The sequence below is a fragment of the Coturnix japonica genome, chromosome 3 (assembly GCF_001577835.2).
Source record: "Coturnix japonica isolate 7356 chromosome 3, Coturnix japonica 2.1, whole genome shotgun sequence".
Taxonomy (NCBI): domain Eukaryota; kingdom Metazoa; phylum Chordata; class Aves; order Galliformes; family Phasianidae; genus Coturnix; species Coturnix japonica.
Window position 1 is genome coordinate 99,667,988 of NC_029518.1, and position 27,132 is coordinate 99,695,119.

At 41.0% G+C, this 27,132-nt stretch overlaps 1 protein-coding gene across 3 annotated transcripts in view; it reads right to left on the minus strand.

Moving 5' to 3' along the window:
• The window catches only part of SUPT3H (SPT3 homolog, SAGA and STAGA complex component), a 235,133-nt gene that overhangs the window by 204,092 nt on the left and 3,909 nt on the right, over positions 1-27,132 (minus strand). For all 3 annotated transcript variants that reach the window (XM_015859909.2, XM_032443555.1, XM_015859910.1), the window contains exon 2: positions 24,268-24,371. In XM_015859909.2, coding sequence (XP_015715395.1) covers positions 24,268-24,371 — 104 coding nt within the window. The remainder of the gene's footprint in view (positions 1-24,267; positions 24,372-27,132) is intronic.

A 27,132-nucleotide genomic window follows, 5' to 3' on the forward strand; every position in this document is an offset into this window, starting at 1 on the left:
ACTCATTAGGGGCACTAAGATTTTATCAAACGTTCAGGATTAATCTCTATTGAATAGAACCATTCACAAATCAAAACTCTCTCTCCTTCAATACTTCCATGCAGTGCTAATCAATTACAACCTTTTCTAGTTATTCCAAATCCATGTGCTTTTAATTTTATTCACTGGTGGTCTCAAATATAATATTCAGGCCAAGCTAAGTCATTCTGTATTGCAACTTTGCTTTTTTTCAATAAATATTCATCTAGAGGTTTTCTTAGAGAGAACTGCTCGTATGAAGACTGTGGTAATATTTTTATACTGTACCTCCTTGTTGAAGCAAAAGGTTAGGGGTTACCTAAATACCTCAACTGTATATACAAAAAAAGGAAAAGGTAAGTATTCACATGAAAAATCCAAAGGGACTATATTATTTATTTTTGCATTTCCTATGATTAATGATGCACCGGTGCATACTTGAAAACTGAAGTCAAAATAGAGTAACACCTCAAATTCCTTTACAAACTGTACAAATATCAAACTTCCATGCCGTATTAACTGCTCTACCAGAAACATTTAAAGGCTCTGCCACCCCACATTAAGAGCAGAACAATGATAGTGGAATTCCTCTCCAGCAGCGCGATTCCTCGGCCCTGGTCAGGAGAACACTGATCTAAAACTGGACCTCATAGGTTTCCTTTTCCAGCTGCGCTATCAGCACGCAGCCTTCCTATAAGAAGCTCAGTGCAGCCTTAGGCAAACAGCATAGATCTAATACTGCATTAAGTGCAAGCAGGAAAACAAAATAGTAACTGATTCTTGCAAGAGATGCTCATTCTATATCACACAAGCACCAACAGGAGCTGTGCTTTGGTTGCGTCGCCTTGCAGCACGCACCCATCACTGAGCATGAACAGCACGACAGGCTGAACGGATGGGCAGAGCTGTGTGTTATTCCGTGCCCAAATGCAGCGTTCATTTACTGAACTGGGAGTGCAGAGCGGTGGGAGGAGGACCTGTGGCAGGGCTGCAGAGCTGCTGCCCGCGGGGCTGTGTGCCTTCCCTGCCGCCCGCACAGGAACCAACTCCGTGCGGTGCAGGAGATGGACTTGGTTCTGAAAACTCATTAAATACACTCCATTAATAAGAAGTACAATAAATTGCCACGTTTAATATGCCCTAGGGTACATCATATTTTAATTAAGGCGGCCTCAAGATAAATAGTGAGTTTCAGATGGTAAAACCTGAAGCATGGGAAGGATTTAGCTCAGGCTCCGAGAGCATCTGAGGCTCTCATGACCAGACAAGAAACTGCAACAGAAAAAACATCCAACTGCTGGCTTAAACAGAAAATGCTCATTTGTCTGAAAGGAATAAATGCAACATTTGTTTTGATAAATGTACTCAAAAATAAGTTAGTAAACTGCCCGCTATTTCAAAGAGATTTTCCTTATGAATTTTGCCAGACGTAGGAATTAACCACAGGTTTTCATCCGGAGACAGCAGACACCCACAGAGCACAGCTAACACCTACCTACACCACAGAGCCCCGGAGAGGAGCTTCTGTCCCCAGCACAACACCTCCCTGCTGACACTGCACACAATAATTCACTTTCCTATTCTATATGCTTATTTCAAAGCAGCTTCCGAGGGCTGACGGGGAACAGATTGAGGAGGTGCACCTTCTGCTCTCAGGTGTTTTTGTTTTTAAGTTAATAAAGCTTAAATCCAAGAGCACGCTTCCTTACATAAACACTCTCCTCTACAAATAAATATAAGACCTGCCACTTCGCACAGGGAAAAGCACACCCCAAAGAGAGCGTTTTCGAGATGAGCACAAAGGCAAAATAAACTCGGGTTACAGTTCAACATTTCCAATTAGAAAAGAAATCCATTATTCGTGCATCTGTTTCCTGCACCTATATTTCACCCTGCCTGTCAGAAAGCTGTCGTAGCCTCTCCACGTATGTAAGCTCCCTGTGCAATGTACCGCTCTGCCCCGGGAGGAAAGCAGGCACAGGTTTTCTAGCGACTCGCTTTGAATGTTTCAAGTCATTTTAATCAGAGCCGCTCAATAATCCCACACCAACTTTCTCCTTATTAAGCGTGATTTGCTATGCTAGAATTAGGATTTATAACAAATTAAAGTGAAAAAAGAAGGCTAGATTTTCATTTAAACCAACATGCAGTGAAGTATTTCCATATCATACTTAGAGCATTCCTCGTGGAATCCTTTTAAAATACGTCCTCACCTCTGATAAAACCACCTTTATTTTTATAGCAAAGACTGAAAGCAGTTTCTCCTGCTGCCCCTCTCTTTAGAGTGTCGTTCTCACTACAGCCAGGCAGTTGTGACATTAACAATAGCTTTAACCTGCACTGTGCTGTATATACAGTTCCCACGGCAGAGATACATTGGCAGGAATTCACCCACCGATGGCTGCCGTGTCGCTGACGGACGCTCACTTACTTCACATATTATACCCCAGCAGCACTGCTAACGCTTCATAAGGACTCAGAATTTATTACCATTCGTTTTCTTGACAAAGAAAAGTTAAGTTCTGAAGACCCCACATATGTTTATTCTCCCCAAAATTTATCTGAACCTGAAGTATGCCATCCCACTGCTTACTTCTCCCTCGCGGTCTGATATCTAACATCAAAATCTGCTCTGTGGTTTACTGAATCAGAGCACCAAATTACATCGCTCTGTTGTTCACAGAAAAGGGCCCGACCTCCCTCACAACCCAAATTAACTGCGGGACTAATGAGCCATGTGTGCACCTCCATGTGTGGACATGCATGTACAGCCACGAGCAGAGCATGTGCAGCGCTGCTACAGCAGGTTAGCGGGGTGACACTGCACAGCCTTATTAACTGATGAATTAAATCTCATTAGCAAGCACGCCTATAGTATAAACACCACCACACTGGTGAGCAAAAGATTGAGATGGTGGTTGGGTTTTTTTTATTTTTTTTATTTTATTTTTTTTTAGGAAACACCCAACGCAGATAATTATGTGCAAATATCTTCCCTCCCACGTAGCATTAATCTCTAAGGAGATCTGTAATTCCTCCGAATACAAATCAGAATGCAGAGAGTTAAAAAAGCACGGGATTTTAATACAGCCATGTGTGGTATTCGAACAGGGTATTCCTTCTTGTAGGAAATGGTAATGAGTTGTGTATGCGCAAACATGCACACGAGCACAGTTCAAACTTCTAATTCCTACTGATTCACGCTTCTAAAAGTCTGCATTTCTCCATGCAGAACACAGTAACAGGGTCAGGTTTGGATGTGCCCCTATTGGTGAAACGCCTTTAGCAGAGCACTGAGGTTGCACAAAGGCTGGAGGTGCGATCACATCTAAACCTGACATCAGTGCAAACATCCAAAGGACTTTCACAATGCTTCGCATCTCTGCTTTGCTAATACACAGTTCAGGAAGCTGAAGCAAGGAGCTCAGTTTCATACCTGTGAAGGGTGCCTGCTAGCAGTACTGCAGTGCTCTAAGCTAATTGCTGATATGGAGACAATAGACGGTAGAAGCTGTCTGTGTAGAATGCTTGGCAGTATTTCTGAGAAGGCAGGTACCTGGGAGTGAGCCTGGCGCTGCCTTCTCATTCCTACAGTCCCAGGAAGGAAAAAACCTGTTTCTGCAGACATTACACTGACCCATCTTCACTCATCTCAGCTTGCAGAGTTCTATAGTGTGGGCTTTAGCCAAGGCACTCTTATCTGTGGGTCAGCTGCTGGGACTGAAAAAACAAATAAGGTGCCCCAGAAGTTCTTATACAGAACTCTGACCTGAAATGTCGAGTCACTCAGCCAAGAATTGATGTTACTTCCCTGTACTACTTTCTGTTCTTGTATAACAATATTAGTATAACTGACTCTAAATGCCAGCCTTCACGAAGAACCAGCGTGAGTCATTTTACGCAGATTAAGCAGTTATGATTCAATGGAAAATAAAAGGCACGATCAACAACAAGCAGAATTCTGAAGACTGTACCAGAATTCCTTATTTTACTGCATTATGCCTCAAAAAGCCATCGGTGAGATTAGCCACAACCTGACCTGACAGGGGACCCATGTATACCTCGCTGGGCAAATCCCACTCGGAACTGCTTTCATTCTCACGCACTGCCGTGTTCAGCTCAGAGCCCTGTGCCTTTAAATAGGAAACTTTAGGGAAAGAAAAATGTGTCGTTTGCTTTTTAATATTGAAGGGACGTGTACGGTCAAAGCTCGGTGACGCTTTTATTGATAGGGTTGGTGAATTCCTGCTATTAGCTATTGTACAGCACTCACACACAGAAGCAGCTTTGTTATAAATACGCCGCAGACTCAAACGCTGCATTTCCGAACACAATCTGCAAAGCTTGTTTCCTCTAAGAAAAGAGCAGTGGTATAAATTCACATTAAGAGACTTCATCATCCGCAGGTATCAAAGTTTAACTCGGCTGCACTCGGTTGCTTGTGGCATAAGCACGCCGTAACAATGACTGGTTTATTTAAAACTGACAGGAGCAGAAAGCAGTAACTATTTGCTCAGGCGCTGCACATTAGTGTGCACCAGTAAAAATGTTCCTTTTTCCCAAAAGGATTTTTGGCAGAAAGGGCATTCACTTCGCTTCCTTCCCACCCTTCTTACACGCGACTTTGTACATTCAAAACTAAGTGCTGCATTTTTCTTGGTATTCAGTATATATGTTTTTTTTATTTCCCCCCTTCCTGATTAAAAAGCATAAACAGAAACGCTACAACGAATTCAGAGGGCGAGCTGTGTCTGCTGGGTTTTAATTAAAGAAACCAAGGCTCAGGAAAAATTTGGTCATTTGTGGATAATAAAATGCAATCTAGGTAGCAAGAAAAAAATTCACTTTGCATCACATGGGCAGGAATACATCTGCCAGAGCATAAATCCTCTCCGTGCCGCAGCACGAACAATTTCAGTAAGGCAACACAAACTGCGTGCACAGGCACACGCTAACAAAACTTCTGATTGCTCAGTATGTAAGGAAGAGGACCTGAAACTGCTCCCTTATTCTGCACAGAAATTAGTCTAGCCGTGACCTCAAGCTAATTTCGGATGCTAAGCTCACTGCCCTCCTATTTTAATATTACCTTTAAAATCAAAAGCAAAGCGTTAATGACGGGCGAGCCATCTAACTGTGTGTCAGTACGTCTAAAAATGAAAGACAGTGTCCAGATCCATAGATCAATTATTACTACAGCCAATAGGTGCGAAACTAAGGCTTGAAAGAGCATCGTTTTGTTACTTCCAATTAGAAATATTAATTTGCTAACTAATGCCAAGGCACATGTGTAGTGCACATGTGTAAAACCGACCCGCTGCAGCCTGCTTACATCCACACACACGAGTCAGAATGTTCCCATTCTGATCAAAGATGTACGTAGCCGGATGTGCGGTTAATTCGCTGATCAGATTTTCACAACTGAAACCCATCTTGAAGCACACAGCCCAAGCTGCCAGCAGCTCTTTGCTTCACCACAGCTCCTCATCCGGGGTTTGCATTTTAGGATGCAGCTTAAAAATAAGATGCCGCTTTCACGCACACACACACACAAAAAAAAAAGAAATGCAAAGGGAAAAACAAGCACAAAGAGGAAAAGGCACTTTTGGTGAGTCCCAGTGTTCTTAAAGGGCATCATGAGACAGAGCAGAATACACTTAAAACGCCCATTGAATTAGAACTCTGATCTTACAGCCGTGTTCCTACAGTAAGCTCGCGCTCCATAAAACCTATATAAAGAGTCGGAAGCAGAGATGTGTAATAGCACATGCACACTGTGCCCGACAAACCTGCCCTGTAACAACAACAGACAGGAGCTCCTCGGTGTCCCCAAAAGGTTTTAAAATGCACTGAAGCTATAAAATCACTCCTGTCAAACTTCAAGACAAGAATCAGCCAAACGTGCTACAGAAATAAAGGCTATTTCACGGGTGCTGCATTTGATCAGTTAGGTAAAAAATCAGAAGAATTTAAACAAACAGCTGGTTGAAGTTTTCTGCCATCGGATTTTCCCGTTTTCCTTCCTCGACTGCAGAACTGACTAGATACAGTAAACCCATACAGCAGCACGATTATCCTGTTGGATCAGACACGCATAAAATAATACTCTAAGCAAGCCTGTAAAGATACCAAGATGGGCATTAATTTTACAATTCTCATCGCTGATTTTAAAGACCTCTTTTTCCCTCCTTTACGTACCTGGTAGTTATCAATTACTGATGTGTCTTCACCCTTCTTGTTGCAAAAACTCCTTAAAAACTCTGAGCACACACAGCACAACATTTGAAACCTAGATACATAAAAAACACTGGTTTTTTTCCCCCAGAAGCTCAGAAAATCTGAAGGTTTGGGTTTATTTTAGGCTGATGATATCTTCAGATAGAAACACAGAACGTCTGCAGACAGTAAGAAGCCTTTAGTAAAGCTTTTTGCTGCACCATAATAATCTGATCCAGAAATTCAAGGGTACCTTAAACAACGGGCTACCTGTTCTAGCCATGCTTAGGAATGTGGCCAAATCATTTTTATTGATTTAACCTTTATAGGAATGCTACATATCCTCAGAGCAAAACATTTCGAATGCATTTATAATATGATATACCTCTGAGAAGTTATGAAAAAAACTCTTATGACAGACAGCAAAGCCCCCCTCCGCTTGGGTGCTTTTTCTGATTCAGTGATCGATAGGCGTTCAGTATGAGACTGCTCTGTGAGCCCGCATGTGTTTGTGTTCCCGGGATAAAGTCAAACTGCAACGCTTCGAGACGAGCCTCAGATCTGACCTGTCTTTGTTTAAGAAATAAGAACTGCTGAACTGATAGCCAAGATTCTAAATACTCCTTTCATTCTAGAATTACACATCAATCATGTTACCTGCAAACATATCAAGTTAAAACTTCCAGGATTTACAGTCCTTTTTTGAATAAACTGAGCAGCACGTTAGTTATGTTCGCAGAGCTCACAGAAGGAGGTTTGTGCATCTCTCCAGAATTCTTAAAGAAGAACTTCTTAAATTCACCTCTTCATCAGAAATCTATTTTGTGTGCGTTTCAAGGCTGCGCATCTCGGTGCCACGATTCACATCCCATTATTGTGAAGCTCAGGTTTTAACGAATAGAGTATTTGGTGTCCTTTGCAGGGTTACAAATCGTTATCGGGGGTCACTTGGTTTCCAGAAAGTAAACTGCTGAGCTGCTCATTCTGGGCAAGCTGCTGAGCAGTGGAAGCAGCTTCAAAACAATGCCTGAAAAGTCAGTTAAACAAAAGCTTGTGTGCTCGTGTTACCAATTAGATCAGTTACACATCTCCTAAAGGCAATCAGGGTGGTTTACGTTCGGTGTTCTGAGGGGTTTTGTTCACTTTGATTTCAAGTAAGCAGAGAATCTGGTAAAGGAAAGTAATTCTTGTTCCTGATTCCGGGTACAAAATTCTTGTATGTTCTCCTTCACAAGTGAAAATCATAGCAAGAATGCTTTAGGATGGCAATGCACTGCAGCACTGATCACCTGCCTTAATATAACTCTGAGATTTGGTTTCCCTGAGGACAGCATGCCTATACACTGAGGGTCCTCTCATCTACACAGAAATACATAGTAACCCTACAAGGGAAGGAAAATATTAAAACAATTGATTAGTAAAGTAAGGACCTACCAGTCCACGTAATATAGGAAAGTTACATCAGAGCAATGAACTGTAATCAGAACATATCAAAAACCACACATCTGTAAATTCCCTTATTTACTACAAAGAAACATCCAAGCCTCTCTTTAAAAAACACAACATCAGTTTTGTTTTTTACTCCCATGTTTTCCTAAGAAATACTCTGAAGAGAAACCTTTACCCAACCACACGACATCCGCACACCGAACATCCCTTTGATGTCAGCTTTACACTTGCTAAAGCAGATCAACATGAGATCTTGCAGTGATAGACATCAGGGATTTTTCTAGGGACCCCTCATTTCCACCTCCCACCAATTAGTTGTAGTTGTACCTCCATTCATACCACACACACAGGACCTGGCAAGGCCAGCGCCTGCATTTATCTGCAGTCAGTTTGCTGTGCGCTGCAGTTATCCCTTGCAGATTAGGGGCAATATCAACTAATAATTTCAAATAAGATCACTGAAGCACGTCAGAACATACACACTCGATTCCAACTTTAACACTTATAGAGTACAAGGGAATGGAGCAAGAGGGAAATGCAACCAATCGATAGATCTTACATCAACCAAAGGCTTTTTCTCTGCATTCGGAAGCCTTGGCAATGAACACGGGCTGCATCTCTCCCGGTTTCACAGTTACAGAACAGAACTTCTGTTGTCACTTTCTATTACAGTGCACCTTAAGAAAGGACCTACTACTGGAAAATGCTGGAATACGTTAGAAATGCAAGTTTGTCTTACGGACAGCGATGATGGAAAAAGGCCTCATTTAAGTGCCGTTATACCAATAAAACTGCTTGGAGCAGCAGACGTTTTTTGTAACATAATAGATGCATTTGTACAAGAGGATTTATTAGCATAGTTATCCTGGCAAACAATAACATCTTTTGATGCTACAGAAAAGCTGCTCTGTGCTGGAGCGTAAGGAACGTCAGATGGTGGAAAACTAACTTCATGCTTCTAACCTGTAAACGCGTTCCTGTCCTGACTGCTAACAAGTGTCCAAGCAGGGAAGATCACAGCCCCTCCAAGTGCTCACGTAGGGAACCTTCTGCTCTGTTCTGATGGAACAGAACGTGTGCGCTTCCAGCTTCCACAGCGCCAGCCTCCTTGGCAGCTCTGAGTAAGCTTTTCTGTGGCAAACCTGCACAGACAGGTTGCGTCCAGATTTCCAGTTTCTAAAGGAGTTTTATGTACATGGACATACACACACATGCATAAGCAAAGAGAAATGCAACTCAGTTGACCACTCAAGTCTGCATCCCATTAGAGGAGCAATTGTGATACTTCTGGAGCCCTAGCATTTAATGTCAGTGTTTTGAATAAGGGAATACAAAGTGAGGAGACAATGGACTCTGGGAACATGTTTTGTGAGGCTGTTTTATAGGGATTCAAAAAGGGGAACCGTACAGATGAGGAATAGCTATCTGTCATGGGACTGGTATTACACTGCATAGAGAGGGACGCCAGAAATACCATTTCTTGGTGGAATACATCAGTTAGAACAACGGGAGCATTAGGGGTCAGGCAAAGTACACATTTGGGCAATGGATAATTTGAATAATGCAGCTTGTTTTCATGGCAACTCTAATAACTCTTCCGTATTTCCCTATGGATTGGGTTTTTTTGGTTTAACAAATCTCCCCACATTTTCAAAAGGTTGCCATTCATAAGAATGCCATTTCACAGCCAAAGGAGTTTGACTGTGGCAAACTTGCCTCCCAGCAACATACCACCCACCTCTCCTACTTCCAGCTGTCTCTTCCTTAGATCTTGCAAGTAAGCAGTATAATTCTGCTTCCATTTTCAAATGCCAGTTCCCAACCATCGATATCTTCTCGCAGAAGTGTTTCTAAGTACCTGTACACTTTGATACCAACAGACAATTGGAACCTTTCATTTCTTTAGTAGGAATGTATAATTTATAGATAAGCACGCATTCGTGCAGTGCCTACCATAACAAAAGTGCTCGCCCATAGGTATGACTCCTGCTGGACAACATCATAAGAACAGCAGAACTCTTTTATACAGCATCATAGGATCACAGAATGGTTTAGACTGGAAGGGACCCCAAGGATCACTAAGCTCCAACCCCCCCACTGCATGCAAGAGCCACCAACCTCCACACTGAATACCAGCCCACGCTGCCCAGGGCCCCATACAACCTGGCCTTGAACACCTCCAGGGTATTCAAGCCTCATTAGCTCAGCCTCATGGAGCATCTCAGTATTTCAGCCCGAAGTAAAGCTGTCTGTTTCGAGGCTAAGTTCTTTTGATGTATGTTTGAGAGGTCTCTCCTTACAAAATAACAAATTTTAAAGGCTTACTGATGACTCATCTTCAGGACTTGGTAATTTTGGTTCTTGCTGGAAAAATGCTTAGCAAATATTGTCAGCAAAATCCTTCCATTTTCTTTGTGTAAGCATATTCAAAACTTGAAAATAGCCACGTTAACAATTGTGCCCTCACCAAATATAGCTGTTCCCTATTTTGGATAGGATCCTGAAGGTATTTTCAACCAGAAAATTGGTTTTGGCTGCAACTAAATATTTTTAAAAAAATAAAATAAAATTCAAAGCATTTATGATTTTATAAACCTCACTGCCTGGTTTGGTTGTGTCAGTAGCACCGCGCAGGGCTCTGACAACAAAACATGGTTACTCTGCTCTCTCAGGCCGCTTCCTAACAGCACAGTTCACACCAAATACATACAGCTGAACCTGGCCTTCCAAACCTACACTTTTCATTGAAAGAAAAGGTTGATGCTGCCTACCTATTACGCAAGGGAATTTTCAAGCTCAGTGCAGAATAAGCGTTGCATGCTGTAGCTGATATTGATGACAAAATAGAAGATATTTTAAGAGTCCCACAGGGGGATGCTGTGCCCGGTTTTGTCTCGCTTAATATATTCAGCATGGATGTGAGAACAAGGACGATATTTACTGCAATTTCTTTGAGATCAAGCTGATAGTTTCTCAAGTATTTGAGGAGAAGAAGGTCAGTTAGAGAAAGCCCGGAACAAACAGTATACAGTAAACAGGCAAGCGTAAAAAATGTAGACTTCACAAATCAATTGTTTAAACTTCTCCAGAGTGGAAACAGAAAAGAACCTATTAAATTAAAAAGGCTCACAAACTAAACACAGTGGCATCCTGCTCATTCTTACAGCCATTATTAGGTCTGGCACCCACAGACGATGCAGGAGATACCATCCACGAAACACACAGAAGCTAAGCACTCGATAGAAAACTTTCTGCCTGATGGAAAATAAGGAGTGAAAAGGTTATGGGAATACTGTTAGTCGTTACAAAGCAAGTGATGATCAACTCTTCCTTGGTATTGTGAGGAAAGACAAATAAATCAGAAGCAAAGGAAGCTTATATTGACATTACAGACCACTATTAATTCTTGTGATCTATGGTTGCCTTAATGAGGTGGCAACATTTAGAACACAACAGGACTTGTCAGATTGGATTTTCTGAGTCTTTTAGGTACAGAAACTTGTCTATACAGCTCCTAAAGCCTGCTTGTGTCCCAGGTTACTTATTTTTTTAAACCACAGCAAAGTGGATCAAGTGTTCTTCACACCCACTCTATTCTTACCTGATATCCTGGGTCACTAGCACATTGAGCATGCTAAGATTCTGCTCTTTTTACCATCTTGCACAACCAAAATCAGATAGCACAGCCACTATTACTTCATTGGATAAACAGAGGAGGAACTGAAAGAATAGACAAAGTTCTGAGGAGCTTGTCCCACCATCTCCTTTGCTACAGCTTGTAACAGGTGAGAGAGTTCACTGTCCTACAGCAAGGACCCAGACCAAATTTGGTACCTTCAGTTCCCTCCCAGTCCTGTACATCTTGTATTCTATGACTAATAGAACGCATTCACTGATAAAGTCTTTGCTACATAATGGATTTTCCAAAGGAAAAAGTAGGATGGAAACTCTGCAGTGACTCAGCTACTCTGAAGGACGTGCTCAGATGCATGCATTCATTCTGCAGTTAGTTATTACACCTGACTGAAAGGGGAACCAACAGCTTGCAGTTCATTCCAAGCACACATACACAAAAGCATGATAGAGTGCACAAGGCAGTGTATGTTGACATCCTCACTGATCTATGGGAAATGCTTATGCATGCCCAAAAGTGACACCAAAAAAGAAAAATATCACTAGTCCTGAGACCTCTACCCTGCAGTGAAAGATTGCATTTATAAATAGGCCTTACCCTGTGAAACACTTCAGCACACACACACACAACTACTTGTGCCAGCTAAAGTCAGTACTAATATCCTGCTCAAACATCCAAATCATCCAGATAATCTGCTCAATAACTCTGCTCATGACAAGTGAAAAATGTACTCGTAGCCTATTATGGATTTGGAGAAGTGATGCATGACTCATTTTTAATCTGTAGCTACAAGTTGCTTTGTAGTGCTTCAGTAACAACTACCAGTTAAACTGTCAGCTTAACTACGTAGTTCAATCATGTTTGCAACTGCCTTGTTTACAGTCTGAGTGGCTGGAGGACTTGCTCAGCTAACAGGCTCTACCATAGGGAGGCTGTGTTTTGGTTCAGGTAAATTTGAAAACTCCTTCCTGGAAAAACAAACCAAAATAAAACTGTTGCTTTCTCAGTAACCAGTTACCTCCTGTTACTTCTTCACAAAGTAGGACAGATTGCTGAAAGCTTTCTAGCCCTACAGCTCAGACTCAGACACCTCAAACTGTCTTAAAGTCCACCAGGCTTTGACTTCCAAGTCAAACTCAATACTTTAAGGTAAAGGTCCTGACCGAAACTTGGAAGAAGCAACTCATTCTTAATTGAACACTGATCACACAAAGCCCCAAGGTTAAGACAATAACAATTACACAGAACTCTCTACCAGTGGTCACAAAGGAAACAGGGACAAGGGGTTGAAAAGGCCCTCAAAGATCATGTAGTTTCAACCCACCTGCCACAGGCAGGGTTGCCAACAGGGTGAAAGGGAAGGCTGCATTAAGTCATTCATCATTACTTCAAGAAAAAGTAAAACTACTTGACTTCTTCATTTGGCAAAAACTAAAGACTACTTAACAAATGCTGCTGCATGAATCATAAGCAATTAATATCAGAAAGGCCTCATTAATAAATCTTAAACTGTAACTACTGTATTACATGGAAAGACTCAATTGCAGCATTTTAACACTCTTTCTTCAGTCAAAAAACATTCTTACTTTTTCCCCCCAGCAAGTTTATACCTCCCTGCCCTGCAGTAAATAAATTTATCTCCAGCTCTGACTGCAGAAGGCAGCCTGCTTTGGCATAAGGGATAGTTATGCTTTTATGATCAGCGCCAGAACATTCCCAATATCTTTCCTTTTGTCTATACAAGAAAGATGAGTCTTTCACCCACCGCAAAACCAGCCCAGGGATGCTGCTGCTCACGTAACGCGACAGCAACTGTTCTTCATGCTTTCACCATCCCACATTTAAACTGAAAACCTACCAAAACAGTCACAGCTATGATAGCTACCATCAGCTGGAGGAGATGCTGGCTTTTCAGATGAGCACATGTGAATTGCTGGTGCCGTTACCTACCACCGTTACCTACCAGCTCTTGTCAGCAACAGTGGATGGAAACTGGAGGCAGGCATGGAAAAAATGCATGGCAAAATAACACGTAACAGGGAATGATCCAAAAACAATCCCCAACTGAATTCCTATTTTATTTATACCCAGTCAGACAACTATCTTCACTTGTATGTGAATGGAGGAAATAGCACTGACAATACATACATAATATTCAGACATCCTTGGAGGTATCAAATACATCGCATTGGCTGTAACAGAGTAGGGAAAGCTTTATTTGAACTGCTGGGGAGAAGACAAGAGTATTGGTTAAAACTGCACATGGTTTCCAAGTTTCTGCCTAAGGCCCCAATTTTCAATTGATAAAATAGTGCTGTGAATTCCCTGTTTCAAACAGATTGTAGCGATAAATCAAATAATATCCTTCTTTCAAACACTATGTTGACATATAGAGAAATCTTTTAAGAAATTAAATGCTCAGTATAAAGTTCTTAAATACACATTTGAATAGGCAATTTTAGAACTTTTCTGGATTAATCTAAACAAAAAGAAAAAACAGCTGGTGGTTTGGGCTTTTGGTTTTTATCTGTCTTAAGAAGTCAAAGATAAATAATTCCAGTTGAATCCCAGTTCTAGAAATATATTTGACTTCAGTTATTCAAACACTCTCTCAAAAACAGTTCTGTAATTCGTTAGAATTTCATCTCTTTCCATGAACTGATCACACATCTGTTCAGACACCAGAACCATCAAAGGGCCCAGCAGACACTGAGATGACCCTGCACAGCCAACGCTGGGCACGTAACTCCCGCTGTGCACGAAGGGCCCTAGCTGGGCATGCACAGTGAAAGGCCCTGCCAGTGCAAACTCACAGACAGACCTTGTTTTAATACACATCTTTCCAAAGAAAGTCTCATTCTTGAAGGTATAAGACTGGCATTTAATAGAGAAACAGAGAATAAGGAAGCTTGCCAACAAGCTACAGAGTCTTTTGCTTGCAAGGCACCAGATATGTATCTAGCCCCGTTATATAATATGCATTAAAGCTGATTGAGTTTACCTGATTTTTCAGTACTCCATACACAGGGCTACTTACCTTCTACTTCAGTTCAGTAAGCACAAACAGACCTAGAAGTACCTAGTACAATCAGCATTTATAAAGCTGCAGCTTTCCCAGTTCATTTGCATACAGCTAGATTTAATTACACAATTTGCATTACATGTTTCAGATTTGCATAAATTCTGATTTCCACAACTGATCTCTCTGCTATAAAAAGCGAAACTGGAACTGCTAAGACATGAGCTGAACTTGGGAAGTCTAGAATGTGTAACTTTTATCTGTATTAAACACAAAGCAAAACTCTTCAGTCTGCATTCCCTCCTAGTAGGTAACAGAGAGAGAAAGGATTATCTCAGAGCTTGCATGTCAAAGTCACATCCAGCCCTGTGCTTCTCACAGCCATACAGCCTCCACAAAGATAACAATTTAAAGAATTAATCAGCCTCTAGTAACAGCATCACACTATTCACAGATGGATTTTTCTTCTCCAAAGTCTCCATACACACATACAAAAATGTATATATTTAAATACATAGAATGGCCTGGGTCGCAAAGGCCCACAGTGCTCATCCAGCTCCAACCCCCTGCTGTGTGCAGGGTCACCAACCAGCAGCCCAGGCTGCCCAGAGCCACATCCAGCCTGGCCTTGAATGCCTGCAGGGATGGGGCATCCACAGCCTCCTTGGGCAACCTGTGCCAGTGCATCACCACCCTCTGGGTGAAAAACTTCCTCCTAAGATCCAACCTAAACCTGCCCTGTCTCAGTTTCAAACCATTCCCATATACATATATTTTTTTAACCTTCCCTCCTTGAGCACAGGCCTACTGCTTGGGTTCTCAATTTCTTTAGAATGAAAAGTAATAGCATAAAGAAGTATAAGGTTGGTTGAGAGGAAAGCTCTCTCATGTCATTTGTGGAATGACAAAGTTTTTTCTAATGCAAGTGTCCTAACTTGTTTAATAAGAAACAAAAACAGCGTACCATGAAATTCTTTATTTGTATTCTCTCACTGTTGTAAAAAGGCAGATTAAGTTACACTGTGTTGATTTCAAGTTTATTCCTTGGAGAGCTTGGTATCAGTGTGTACATACCAGATGTCTGTGCTATCCTGCTCTACAGCACCAGAAGCACAAACAGAAGGATCCAGGCTTGTATTGAAGGCCTGACACGCAAACAAGGAGACAAATACAGATGGATTCATGGTGAAGCATTACTATAGCTTCAACACGGATAGTCATGCTTTATTTCAGGACCAAAACACGCTCCTTCAAGATACGTTATCCAAATGACTCTGAATCATAGTTAAAGGAGAACAACAAGACAGCTGCTAGCACTGTAAGATTGGTTCAAAACAAAATGAGCATTAAACACGCTGTCCTTTCAGGGTCACAGTACAGCCTACTAAGATTCTATAGCGTTCCATCCTTTTTCAAGGGTAAGACTGTGTCACGGCTGTTGCCTTTTTTAAGCAAGAAAGACCCACACATAAGCAAAAGCCAGTGCTTCTTCAGAAATACTCATCGAGTCTAGAAATGGAGGATGATTCAAAACCACAACTACTCAATTTTCTAAAGGTTGTGCAAATCATGTTAGGGGAAAGGGGAGAAAAACAATCTGAGCTAAAAATAAGTAACAAAGAAACATTATCATTCAGAGAAGGGTACATTAGGTCAGAAGCTGCTGCTTTTTAGCAGCATAAAGTGCTTACAGCTTTCTGCTCAAAAAATTCCAGCAAAACAAAAAGTCACCACCACCAAAGCAGGAGAGTAAATAAATTGTTTGCTCAGCACGTTCTGTAAGAAAAAATAGTGGCTTAAGCACAAAGTACCCATTTTAGGCAGTAGATTATTTTAAAGCTAAGAAAGCACATCATTGCTAACATATTGAGAAACTGCCCATACTATTTCATAGAATTAACCTAGCACATGCTGTCGGACTATTTTTGTTCATGTCTTTCCACCACCCTCCACCCGCTTAGCCATTAGTCTTACTGACATTTCTGCTATCCAATTATATCGCAACTGCTACATTATCATATCCCATCTCTAAAGCCCAGCTGAAAGAAACAGCATTCAGTTATTTCACAAATCAGGCTAAATTAAAAATATATATACTGACAATTAAATATTTTTTGGTATATTTTCAATGGAACAGGTTACCTGGTGTTGTGGTTGATGCCCCATCTCCACAGACTGTCAAGACCAGGCTGCATCAGGCCCTGGGCCCTGTTCACTGCAGGGCAGTTGGACTTGATGACCTTCAAAGGTCCCTTCCAACCCTAAGCATTCTACGATTCCATAATTCTATATTATATATATTAATTATATATGCAACTGAGTCAAGTTTAAGAGTAAGCAGAGGGAGTGATGAGATAGAAATTAAGAGTATGATAAAGACTTTTATAGTTTTGGGTTTTGTTTTTAATGGCAATGTTAGTTGTTTATCAAACGCTCAAAACTCTTCAAGAGTGGTTGTTGACTCCAGCTATCACTATTTAGTTGGGTAATCACAGGTCCCAGCCACAAAAAAAAGGTGATGTTCTACACCAACGCTGCACACTGACACACACAATCCAAGCTGACATATCCGACATGCCTTGAACAAATTAATTGAGAATACAAGTTAAGCAGCTTTAATTCAGAGCTCCAGCAGTTACAGACACGAATGCATTTAAACTGTGTTTTCAGATTCAGTCTGCTACAATTAAGATATCACAATTAAAACACCTGAGGAGAAGTAGAAAATGCAGAACATGATTAGCATACCAGCTTATGCTTTAATTAATGTCCAGTTAAAATAGACACAGGTTTTCACTTAAGTAGGACAGCTCACTTCTACCATTAATCTTTTTCTTAGCTATCAGATAACACATTAAAGTAGCATGTCAAAATGTAGAAGCAGAGTGTTTCAGGAACCTCATTTTGAATGACGTACCTCAAAATGCATCCATGTAAAAAAACATCCAAACACAGGATGCAGCCAAGAAGTGGCACCCAACTCAAAGCAGGAACGTGTGCACTGTAACCTTCCCTAGAGGAATTCATTTATAAAAACAAATGTCACACCTTAACTACAAAACCCACATCGGCTCAGAACTTTTCTCTTGAAAGTATGACACCAGTAGAGCAGAAACATGAGACACACATACCATGGATAAATGCTATACCTCAGTTAATTCTGTTTATGGCAAAAACTGCTGTCCAGATTAATCTCTCTAGTGTTTCCTCATAAAAACATCCTCCATGTATTTATTTTGCCATCCGAGTATAAATATTATTTTGTAATTAGTTATGGGAAAGTTCCTTCATCAGTTCGTAGAGACTCAGCAATGTGTTTCCTCTATGTAGAGGTGTGCTCAGTGGTTCCACGTGTTAAATGAAGTCTTCCATCTCCTGCCCCTTCTTACATAGCAGTAGGGCACTCAACAGAAAAAGAGAACCACAGAATGGCCTGGGTCGCAACAGCCCACAGTGCTCATCCATCCCAACCCCCTGCTGTGTGCAGGGTCACCAACCAGCAGCCCAGGCTGCCCAGAGCCACATCCAGCCTGGCCTTGAATGCCTGCAGGGATGGGGCATCCACAGCCTCCTTGGGCAACCTGTGCCAGTGCGTCACCACCCTGTGGGGGAAAAACTTCCTCCTAAGATCCAACCTGAACCTCCCCTGTCTCAGTTTCAAACCATTCCCCCTTGTCCTATCACTGCCCATCCTCACAAACAGCCGTTCCCCCTCCTGTTTATACACTCCCTTCAAGTACTGGAAGGCCACAATGAGGTCTCCCTGTAGTCAGTGATGAAAAGAAGCTCCAGTACTACCACCAAAGGGAGATCTAGAATAACTACACTTAAAGCTGAACTAAGGAAATGCAGCTCATAAGCCTTTAAGAATGAATTTTCAAATAGCTTCTCTAACACCTGCCCCATTTTCAGTTCTCACATCTTAGTACCAGTTATTCAAACTATCAGGCTTCCTCAACACAACCCAGCTGCACTAAGCATTATATACAAGAGACTGTGACTTAAAAGCTTTAAAATATCCTATTGCCTCAGCAGCAGAGAGATCTGCAGTGGTTTGTCTCTATGGACTGTCCTTTCTCCACTCTTTCCTACCAATGAAAGGACCTCGCTCTGCTCTAGTTTTCTATCTCATGCCACGCTTGTTTTATATATTTGATGAGGCAGATGGAGACAGAAAAACGCTACTTGATAAATAAGTACCAATCACATCTGTTGCCACTGCAACTTCAGTAAAGAGCAGAAGTCTCTTCTTGACCCATGTCTGCAGAGAAGGGTTTCAGCTCTGTACGCTTAACTGGTAATTTTTGAACAATGCAATCTCAGCAAAATTCAGAGTTCAAATATGGTAAACAAGCATGGGACAGAATAGAGAAATTCTTTGCAATCCCAAATTATAGTTTGGTTAACCAGAATGCTCCCTAAGCCAGGTCATCGCTGCTTTCTTCCACCATCATTCCAAATGAACCACCCAAAATTAGATGATTGCACTGATCAGCTTCAAAGCGAGAGGGACATGACTAAAGTCATGAGTTTACGGTCGTAACAGGATCAAGCAAGTACTATCATTGCTCATTACAGTAAGATAAAATGTTAATACTCAACCCACGCTCACGTTCATTGGGTGTTGCATGCTATATAAATTCCAGGCTGTTTCTAGCTGAAATCAGTGAGATCTTCCAGGACATTCAGCGTGGAACAAACCTTAACCCAACTCACGCCAGCAGGAGTTATCCAGCACATCAGTGGGAGAAGCAATCAGTTCAGGGATCATGCTTTTCACTTCCCATGTCAACAATACTAACTAGTATTTTATGTAAAGATTAAGCTTTAACCTTTAGCTTAATCCTACAAACATTCAACTGATGTAGAATTTCTGAACCATGCAAGGCCGAGCACTGATCCACATGCAGGATGAAGCTGAAAGGTGTAGAAAACTAAAATGTATTCTGAAGGTGTAATGCAATGGAAAGCACAGCAATGACAGCAGAGTTGCAACAGCCATAGGCACAGAAATAAGGGAAAGAAGCTGCTTACCTTCAGAAGGCCTCAGGTACACAGGGATCTCCAGAGAGATCTCATTGCATCCAGTGCCAGCCCTTAGATGAGGTCACTCAGTGCATTGCATTGCATGCACCTGTGCTCTTCTGAGTTGGCCCTGCCTTCCCACCAGGTGCTCAATCACTGGTGCAAGCTGTGACTTAATATTTCCACTACAGAAGGTTAGTTTTAAATACGTGTTTGCCGCTGCAAATTTTTTACTCTCACTTAAAAATATTCCATTGATAAGAAGCCAATCTTGAGCAGAGCTTCTATTCCCTCTGTGTAAGAGATTTCAAGATAAATAAACAGACTGAATCAAGAAAAACAACTTTGAAATAACTTCAGCTCACAGTGATTAATGTACTAGACATGCTGAAAAGGTCTTTGAGAAATTATCAGCGCCTTCCTGCTGTAAGTTCTGTGGTAGCACAGCAGTGTACATTAACGTTAACAGAGCATAAGGCAGAACTCTAGGCAGCATTACATACCTTGAAATCATTATTAGATCAAATAGCGTATAACTGCGAGGTCTTAACAATGAAAAACAAGATATATCCATGTGAAAGGGTAGGGCTTTGTACACTGACATGCATTTGTACAGCCTGTGACAGTCTGACACTACAATGAGAAGCTGTCAGCATACTGAGTATTATCCCCAGCTGTACTTCACATGAGACATTATTATGGAGAACAGATTTTTTTCTTGACTATCACAGAAATTTATTCAAATCACAGAACGGCCTGTGTCACAAAGGCCCACAGTGCTCATCCAGCTCCAACCCCCTGCTGTGTGCAGGGTCACCAACCAGCAGCCCAGGCTGCCCAGAGCCACATCCAGCCTGGCTTGCAGATGCCGCTGCAGGGCATGGGGCATCCACAGCCTCCTTGGGCAACCTGTGCCAGTGCGTCACCACCCTCTGGGGGAAAAACTTCCTCCTAAGATCCAACCTCAGCCTCCCCTGTCTCAGTCCCATCTCATATGTAAGCAAATATTTAAAATACTCTTAATGGAAAACCAGAATTGTTTTATTAGTGTTCATATATGTATGTATAATTATGATGAAAAACTGCTCTATCCATCCTAAGACAACTTCTGTCAGTATTTTACAGTTTCATTTCAAGACTTCTATACATTTCCTGCTTTATGAACTTATCATAAAAACATCATTCCTCCAAAAGATTCACTTTAATTCCATAATGTTTTGGTTCAAAGAAATAGGTGTAGCATTTGTGGCATACACTGCGTATGAATAACCCCTTCACCTTAAATGGAATTGCTCACAAACTTACTTATCTCATAAAAAGATTCTGGGGTAGCAAATCTGGACTAATCATTTCAGTGCAGTCAGCAACTATCAAACACCATTAATAACTTGAACTAGATGATTTTAAAGGTCCCTTCCAACCTAAACCCTGCTACGATTCCATGGTTAGAACCCTATCGAGACTTACTGTGCACAAATTCATCTTCTCACTGCATACACTTTTAGTTGAGAACAGCAGAACGAGTTGAAGGTACTCTTAGTATTACTCCATATAGATTGCCTGAATTAGGAGATCTCACTCAACTCCCAAAGACAAACCGTGCAGCTACAATCCCTCTTTTCTTTAAGAAAGATGTCACCTTTCCTGCACTGTAATCCTCCAGCCTTTATATTCCCCAGGATCTCAGGATGTCAGCGTGGATCGGTTATAAATTGCCTACATGGGACAATCTGTAACTTCCTAAATTATGTACTTTATAAAAAAAATGTCAGCTTCTGTCAGAGCCTGGAAAAGTTCTTTCGAGTAGCCAACTTCATTCTGTGGTGCAGGCCAAAAGAAACAGATGGTGTTTTTCCTCCACGTGGTTCATCCCTGACACTTTATCACTTCAAGATTCCCTTTTTGTTCCCCACCCAGCAAAACAATAAGAATGTATTTTTTCAACGTGTTCATTACATTCGAGGAATCTCTTCAGTTGCTACTGTTCTAATGAAACTGTGAAAGCTGTTACCCTACAGCACAGAAGGACTGTTTGTACAGCTCTCACAGTATAACTTCACCAGCACTGAAGTAAAAGAAAACGTCTATTCCTTCCATTTATATGGCCAACAATAACTTCTGCGTTCTGACAGAACCGTGTGTATGCTGGCAGGGAGGGCAGCTGGCAGTTTCAAAGTACTTTATCAGGAAGCACACAATGAAATAAGAGGCAGGTTTCCCAGATACTGACCCAAAGAGATGCTCGGGCTTCTTTGACCCCACACTTCATAGATGTTGTTTTGCTTTTAACGTGGTTACAGCTGTTTTCTCCACCACCACCACCCCCCCCCACACACACAAAACAAAAATCCAGTGTAAATGATTATTATAGATGAGAACAATAACAGAGTTAATGGAGAGAACTTATATTTTCCACCTGAGAAGGAACTCAGTGCAGACAGAAAGCCACTAGGTTTCTAATAGGGTTTCCACCTACTTCAGAGACTCAACACATGGGAACTGTTGTTATCTACATTAAACTAAGAAACTCTCCAATGAAACGTATCCTGTACTCCACCTACAGCAGTCTGACTGTTTCTTAAGGACACAGAACTGAAAATGAATCTGCTTTTGGACATGGAACTCTGTAGAATCTAGTTGAGACAAGTAATTCCTTTCATATATACTGCCCACATAGCCACTGAAACTAGGAAATGCTACATGACAGTGAAGGTAACTCTACAACATATGACAGAATATCCACTCTGCTAAAAGCAGCACCAAGGAGCTACAGGAGACTGCTAGGAACAGGTTGGGGGGCAAGATGGAAAGGCGTGAGAGCAGAGAAGGAAAAGGGACCTGGGCCTGGGGCAGATTTACCACTTTGCTCACATGAAATGGTTGTGTCCATAAGTGACCAAAACAAACATAAAAGGTGTTTCCAAACGTAACCTGAAAGTACCTGAAACACCATTTAATTCCCAAGCAAACTCCTTCACAGCTACAAAGAAGTAAACACGAGGAGAACATGTAGTTTGATGTAGCAATACAAAGATGTCGAGTATTTCCCTTACAACAAAAAGACAAATGTAGTTTTTATGGAGGCAAATCTATGGAGTCTTGAGATACTTTTAACTTCCACGGAGTTGAGGAAGGAAAAAGGATATCAATATAGATATCTATATATTTATAAATGTACAATAATGCTTTAACATTCCTCCTACACTAAGCTCTAACACCATGGAAAGGGCAAGGGCGAGAATGGAGCATTTAGGTTAAACTAACTAAAAACCCGAATTTCTATATGATATTTCAAGAGCACATACACAGAAATGAACATATGTTCAACTATTTACTGACCTAAAGTAAAACCAATCAAAAAGAATGGCATCATAAAAACCCATCAGCAAGAGCCCATAGTTAGAATAAAGAAGATTTCACCTAACTATTTAAAACGTAGTTACCCATCTATAGGTGAGAAGATAAGATTCACTATTTTAATTTAATACAGCTTATTAAAGGAATGAGAGGAATGGAGAGGGGGTGAAAAAAGAATTCAAATATTGAGTGTTTTCAAATGAGTGCTTTGCCAAAGCAAAGATCAGCCAGCCCCAAATTAATTCCTTTTTATAAGTCTTTCCTACTTTATCTCATCATCTCTTAAACATCCCTGAAGACAGTCTTCAGACCTAAAACCTCACCAGGATCTTTTGAAAACATGGATTTATGTTTTGGTATTCCGAGACTAGCTTTCTTCATTTCATTTTCAACTTTGATAGATGCAAATGGAAGAAAATCCTTTGAAATACTTTTGCAAGATTTCATAAAGCAACACTCCCTTTTTATGTACAGCTGACCTCAGCAATTGGCAAATGTGCATCCCTTCCCCCTCAATAAGTGAACATTCAGAATCATATATTTGGAAAAAAATGCACAAGTTAGACACAAGCCACTACAGCCTCGTTTTCTATCTGCATCCTCAGAGGTTAAGGCATCTTTTAGCTCTAAGCTGAATAACTCTTTCAAGTGCCTGGGTAAATCAAGAGTACAAATCCACATGGGACAAACTCATTCGTTTTCCAAGCTCCCCATCCCAACAGCACAAAGTGTTGGACATACATGAAAAGGGGAAAAAAAGGGAGGTCACATTCCTGATGAATATGTTGCTCTTCACCAAATGAAGTTTTGCAGGCAGCCCAGCATAAGCGCACTGTCCTACCAGAGCACAGGATAAAGGTTCACACAACGAAATCAAAAGGTTCTTGATTATGGAAGTACCTCTGAGACCGACACAGCCCACCTGTCCAGTGATCATCCACCATCACAGCTTTAGAAGTGAACTATAAGATCACACAATATCATAGCTTGGAAGTGTGATTACATAGATTCCCAAGAGTCCACTCAACATACAACAAATAATAACTTATGTTTGTAATGTTTCTCACAACTTTACTTTGTCTCAGACCAAACCCAATTATTTACAGTTGCTTTTGCATCTTAATTTCATGCAAAATACATTGATGGCAGCCTAGTTTTCTATATTAGTACTGAAGATTTAATGCAAAACACATCTCTATTTTAAGTAGATCATTTATATATTAATACGAAGAACCAGCCTTTCTCATTGAAAGGCCAAGCAAGAGAGGTTTCTAGTGAGATCCTTAAAGTAACACTAATAAATGCACTAATTTACTCAGAATTTTTCTCTCCATTCAATAGAGGACGTGATTTTAATTTATCTTTGAACGTCCTCCAAATCAACAGTAAAATGCATTCAAAAATAATCCAGAACCGTCACTCAGTTCCAGAACTAATACTTGCTCCTCTTTCCCCTCTCATCCCCATCACCTTAAACACACATTCTAGCAGCTAGATAGAAGAAATACCCAAACAGCAGATACTACCAGTGGTATGGATGGTTACTTACATCATACTTTGCAGCTCAGGTGTAAAACTTGTGGATTTTCCCATCCCTCTTCCACTGCTTGAAGAAGCAGCCGCTGACATCGGGCTGGCCACGGTGCTGCTCATCTGAGTAAACAAAGAAATAACAGCAATTACAAATACAATTCATTTCAGAGGAGACCATATGAAAGAATGGTAACATCTACATCATACATGTAGAACACGCCCAAGGAGGCTGTGGATGCCCCATCCTGCAGGCATTCAAGGCCAGGCTGATGTGGCTCTGGCAGCCTGGCTGCTGGTTGGTGACCCTGCACCACAGCGAGGGGGTCTGGAGCTGGGATGAGCACTGTGGGCCTTTGTGACACAGGCCGTTCTGTGATTCTATGATTTCCTCACACCCTACCACTTGTGATGAAAGAGGGTAGCACGAGGGGAGCTGTAGAGTTAGGTGGTCTCTCCTTCAAACTGAGCCTCACTTCCCTCAGCCATTCCACCTCTGTCCTGTACTGCAGTCCTACTCCAGTTTCAAAGAGAAATGCACATCATGATAAAGCCTAGATGATTGAAGGCACTGCCTTTACACCAAACGCTTTATAGCTTTGCTGTACAAGTTCCTTATTAAAAAAACCCTCCAAATCAAACCCAGTTCTACTCTTATTCTACAAAGTAAATCTAGCAGATGTACACTTTCTTTTTTAATAAATTGCAAGTCAAATGTCTGTAAGTAATTGGATTTCATATATATATATATAATCTTTAATTACTCAAAGTCTGAGAAATCAAAGTTTATTTATGGAAAATTCTATAAACATAGAATAGGGAGCTTCATTTTCCCCCTTTGATATTATTGTTAAACACAGAACTGCACCCATCATGCAAGTCCTCAGGTAAACAGAGCACATGTCCAGGACATCTTCCCCCTTCAATCCATCCTGCTGCCTACTGACATCAGCTCACTCGTCCTGCTCAGTCCTTGCACTATTAGTAGTAGCAGTAGTATTGATGATGAAAAGCAGATGTTATCTTGCTTTGCTGTGAGACTTCTAAAGAGATCTTAACTTTAAAATTTAAAGTGGAAAAAGATAGATTTACTTTCTGAAAACATAACCTGAAAGCAAGTGACCATATTAAATACCACTGCACTGTAGAACATTGAAATCCATCACAAACAAGAGGCTCTGAGCGAAGAATGCTTGTAAGGCTGAATATGCATAAAATACTTTCAGAAAGTAACAACAGAATTAGCATTTTGAAACACTAATGATACAACAGCTTATGGAGGGACAATATCATCCAGTCAGAGATAAGCTTACATTTTTTATGACTGCTTTCAAGCAGATTTGAACAGACTTCTATCTTCAAGCAGATTCTAATTTAGGTCCCCCATCCTGTAAGCATTTATGCACATGTGTAACTTTAATCATACGTTTACTCCCACTGAAGTCTGATTTTAATCACGAGTACTTACACATCGGGCTTAAGTGTTGGCAGGATCCGGCCATAATCAGCAGTTACCAAAGAGTCACAGAAACTAAACAATCAAATTAGTGACATAAAGAAATAAAACCTTTTAAGTGCATCTATCGCGGGAAGGAAGCTGACAGGGTTTCTAGGAAAGCTGTATACTCATACAGAAGGGACTAAGGAGGAAGCTGCAGTGATATCCATATAGCGGAAGCAGAAATTTATCTGTATTTTACATTTTGTTATTATGTGGCTGTTTTCTTTGAGCATCTATGATACACGTTTTGCTTTACCATGGGGTATTAGTCTGGCCATTTAGGAATCATTCTTACCACCCCTACAACATGGGGCAGTTCTGCTGTTGCTGGGTCAGTAGAACAGCTGTGATTTGCAACTGTCCTATTTTAGATTAAATACCTTCTAAGGTCCCTGTCCTCCAAATGGATGAGAACAGCCTCATTCAAAAACCTCAGGGCTGTACATCTGTGCAAGTATCGGTTAGGGAGCTGAAAGCTTATCAGCTACTGCTTCACCAACAACTCTGCTCTTCCCACTGCAACCAGACGATTTAACTTTCAAATCAAGCAGGTGTACGGCATTTTCTTGACATAAAAAACCAACAGCTTGTCAGGCTTTGTCAGACCCTTCACAATAATTACTTCCACAGCCCACGTTTTGTTTGATGGTTTAGATAATTAACTTCTTTACACATCAAAGTCCCATCATCCGCATGTTCTATTTCCTTTCTTCCGGACGTTAAAAAAAAAATAATAATAATAATTCAAAAGCAGAAGCGTTCTCAAATCAATTTTCTTCAATAAGTACAGCTAACATGGAACTGAAAAGCCCACTGTAATCTTCAGTGGGTCAATATACTGTATTTGTTTTAGCTCCAAACCGAAATGCAGCTGTTTGCCATATTCTATAAAACGAATTCAGATGTTCAGATTAGGTCACAGATTACTTCAACATGCCATATTTTAATCATGAACTCGAGCAAAAAGAAGATAGCTTCTGATGAGCAGCAATTAGAAGGTCCTATCCAAATACACCCAGCTTTCACAGATTCTTTTCCCATAAGGAGAATCTTGCAATAGTGACAATAAGATGAATATACTTCTTAATATAAATATTTTAAAACATCTACTGTGACGTCCATATCTTTTAGATAAAATAGTCACAATAGAAAACAGTATTTGTTCTATACAAAACAGCTAAATGCCAAGATGACTATTAGTTAGCACAAAATCAAAAGTAATGGCTTTGTATTCACATCCCTTACTTCAGAGTAATTAGGTAAATCATACAATCAATGGCCTGTGTTGCAAAGGCCCACAGTGCTCATCCAGCTCCAACCCCCTGCTGTGTGCAGGGTCACCAACCAGCAGCCCAGGCTGCCCAGAGCCACATCCAGCCTGGC